This window comes from Sorghum bicolor, chromosome 6 (assembly GCF_000003195.3).
Source record: "Sorghum bicolor cultivar BTx623 chromosome 6, Sorghum_bicolor_NCBIv3, whole genome shotgun sequence".
Taxonomy (NCBI): domain Eukaryota; kingdom Viridiplantae; phylum Streptophyta; class Magnoliopsida; order Poales; family Poaceae; genus Sorghum; species Sorghum bicolor.
The window spans coordinates 4,051,423-4,053,463 of NC_012875.2; the positions used below are offsets into that span (position 1 = coordinate 4,051,423).

The window sequence follows — 2,041 nt, forward strand, 5'->3', positions numbered from 1 at the left end:
TTTTATAATAATTATTAAACGTGGATACAAGGCAAACAAATATTGATTTTGTAGGCGACACCGGTGATTACTGTGTGGTCAGTTCTCCTTGTTATAATAATGTACACGCGTGTGTGTGATTTGCGGTCCTTGTATGTAGCGACGTCAGATTCTATGGCATGAGTATTAATTCTTCACTTAACGTCAAGGCTACATGCCTGAATCCATCTCGTCTATTCCACACAGCATTCTAGGATTACTTTCCTATTTCTAGCTGACTGTGGGTCACTCTCAGAAGATACCATACGTTTATTCTGCAAGAACAAGATTATACAATGAGTAACTAACTTGACCAGCACGCTGCAGCTCGTGTATATACTAACTGCAATAAAAAAGACCACACCTTCACTGACTTACGGCATTAGGAGGCCGGGTCTATATAAAGACATGCCCCCGCCTCCTCATTTCCACACATCCACAGAAAAGGGAGTACACAAAACCACAGCAACCAGTAAGAAAAGAAACACAGCAGCAGAGTAGATCATGGTCACCTCCAAGGCTTTCCTCCTTGCCATCCTTGGTTGTGCCAGCTTATGCAGTTCTGTCCTAGCTGCTCGTGAGCTGAGCGATGCGGCCATGGTCGAAAGGCACGAGAATTGGATGGTTGAGTATGGCCGTGTCTACAAAGATGCGGCTGAGAAGGCGCGGCGTTTTGAGGCGTTCAAGCATAATGTGGCATTCGTCGAGTCATTCAACACCAATAAGAAAAACAAGTTCTGGCTTGGTGTCAACCAGTTTGCTGATCTGACCACCGAAGAGTTCAAAGCAAACAAAGGTTTCAAACCAATTTCAGCAGAAATGGTTCCAACAACTGGATTCAAGTATGAGAACTTGAGTGTCAGCGCACTTCCGACAGCTGTGGACTGGAGGACCAAGGGAGCTGTCACACCTATCAAAAACCAAGGCCAATGTGGTACGTGCAATTGTGATCATACTTGAAACAATTAATTTTTTCCGTGATGAGATACATATACATGGTGATTAGGTTCTTTTGATGACATGTACAATGACACAAATAAATAATTGCAGGTTGCTGCTGGGCATTCTCGGCTGTAGCTGCCATGGAGGGCATTGTGAAGCTGAGCACGGGCAACCTCATCTCACTCTCCGAGCAAGAACTAGTGGACTGCGACACCCACAGCATGGACGAGGGTTGTGAGGGCGGCTGGATGGATAGTGCCTTTGAGTTCGTCATCAAGAATGGAGGCCTCGCCACCGAGTCAAGCTATCCATATAAGGCAGTAGATGGCAAGTGCAAGGGTGGATCAAAGAGCGCTGCAACCATCAAAGGTCACGAGGACGTGCCAGTAAACGATGAGGCTGCACTCATGAAGGCCGTGGCCAATCAACCTGTATCTGTCGCCGTCGATGCAAGTGACAGGACTTTTATGCTTTATTCCGGTGGTGTGATGACTGGCTCTTGTGGCACTGAGCTAGATCATGGGATTGCTGCCATCGGGTATGGCGTGGAGAGTGATGGCACAAAGTATTGGATTTTGAAGAATTCTTGGGGCACCACATGGGGAGAGAAGGGATTCCTAAGGATGGAGAAGGATATTTCTGACAAACAGGGAATGTGTGGCCTTGCCATGAAGCCTTCCTACCCCACAGAGTAGAAAACAACCAATAGTTTGCTTCCAAAAACATCATCAACTTGAATTGAAATCATTATATGTGTGCCTTCTGCACTCCTATACACAGTTTGTTCTTTATGTACTGTACATTGTAAACTTTTTTCATGTTGTGAACTTTGTAAACATTATCGACATTTGAAATAGTATCTTAAAGCTCCATATAGAGTTTTGAAACGACTGTGACGCCTAAGAGAGGGTGAATTAGACAACTAAACTTCTGCTTGTAAATAAATAACTATAAAGTACAACTATGGTTTTGCTAGGCGTTTTGCGCTATCTCTACTGCAAAAGAGTTAAGCACCCTAAGTTCCAATCCTATCATCAACTAGCCTATCAAACTAAGCTAGAAAAGTAAGTACATAACCAAG

At 44.3% G+C, this 2,041-nt stretch overlaps 1 protein-coding gene across 1 annotated transcript; it reads left to right on the forward strand.

The window, feature by feature from the left end:
- On the forward strand, window positions 523–1,655 carry LOC8067744 (senescence-specific cysteine protease SAG39). Its single transcript, XM_002446088.1, has 2 exons — window positions 523–952; window positions 1,069–1,655. Exons 1-2 carry the CDS (start codon window positions 523–525, stop codon window positions 1,653–1,655), a joined length of 1,017 nt encoding a protein of 338 aa, XP_002446133.1.

Coding starts and splice junctions, on each gene's coding strand:
- LOC8067744 (XM_002446088.1), top strand. CDS start 523: ATGGTCACCTCCAAGGCTTTCCTCCTTGCCATCCTTGGTTGTGCCAGC. Junction 953..1,068: donor CAAAAACCAAGGCCAATGTG/GTACGTGCAATT, acceptor AAATAATTGCAG/GTTGCTGCTGGGCATTCTCG.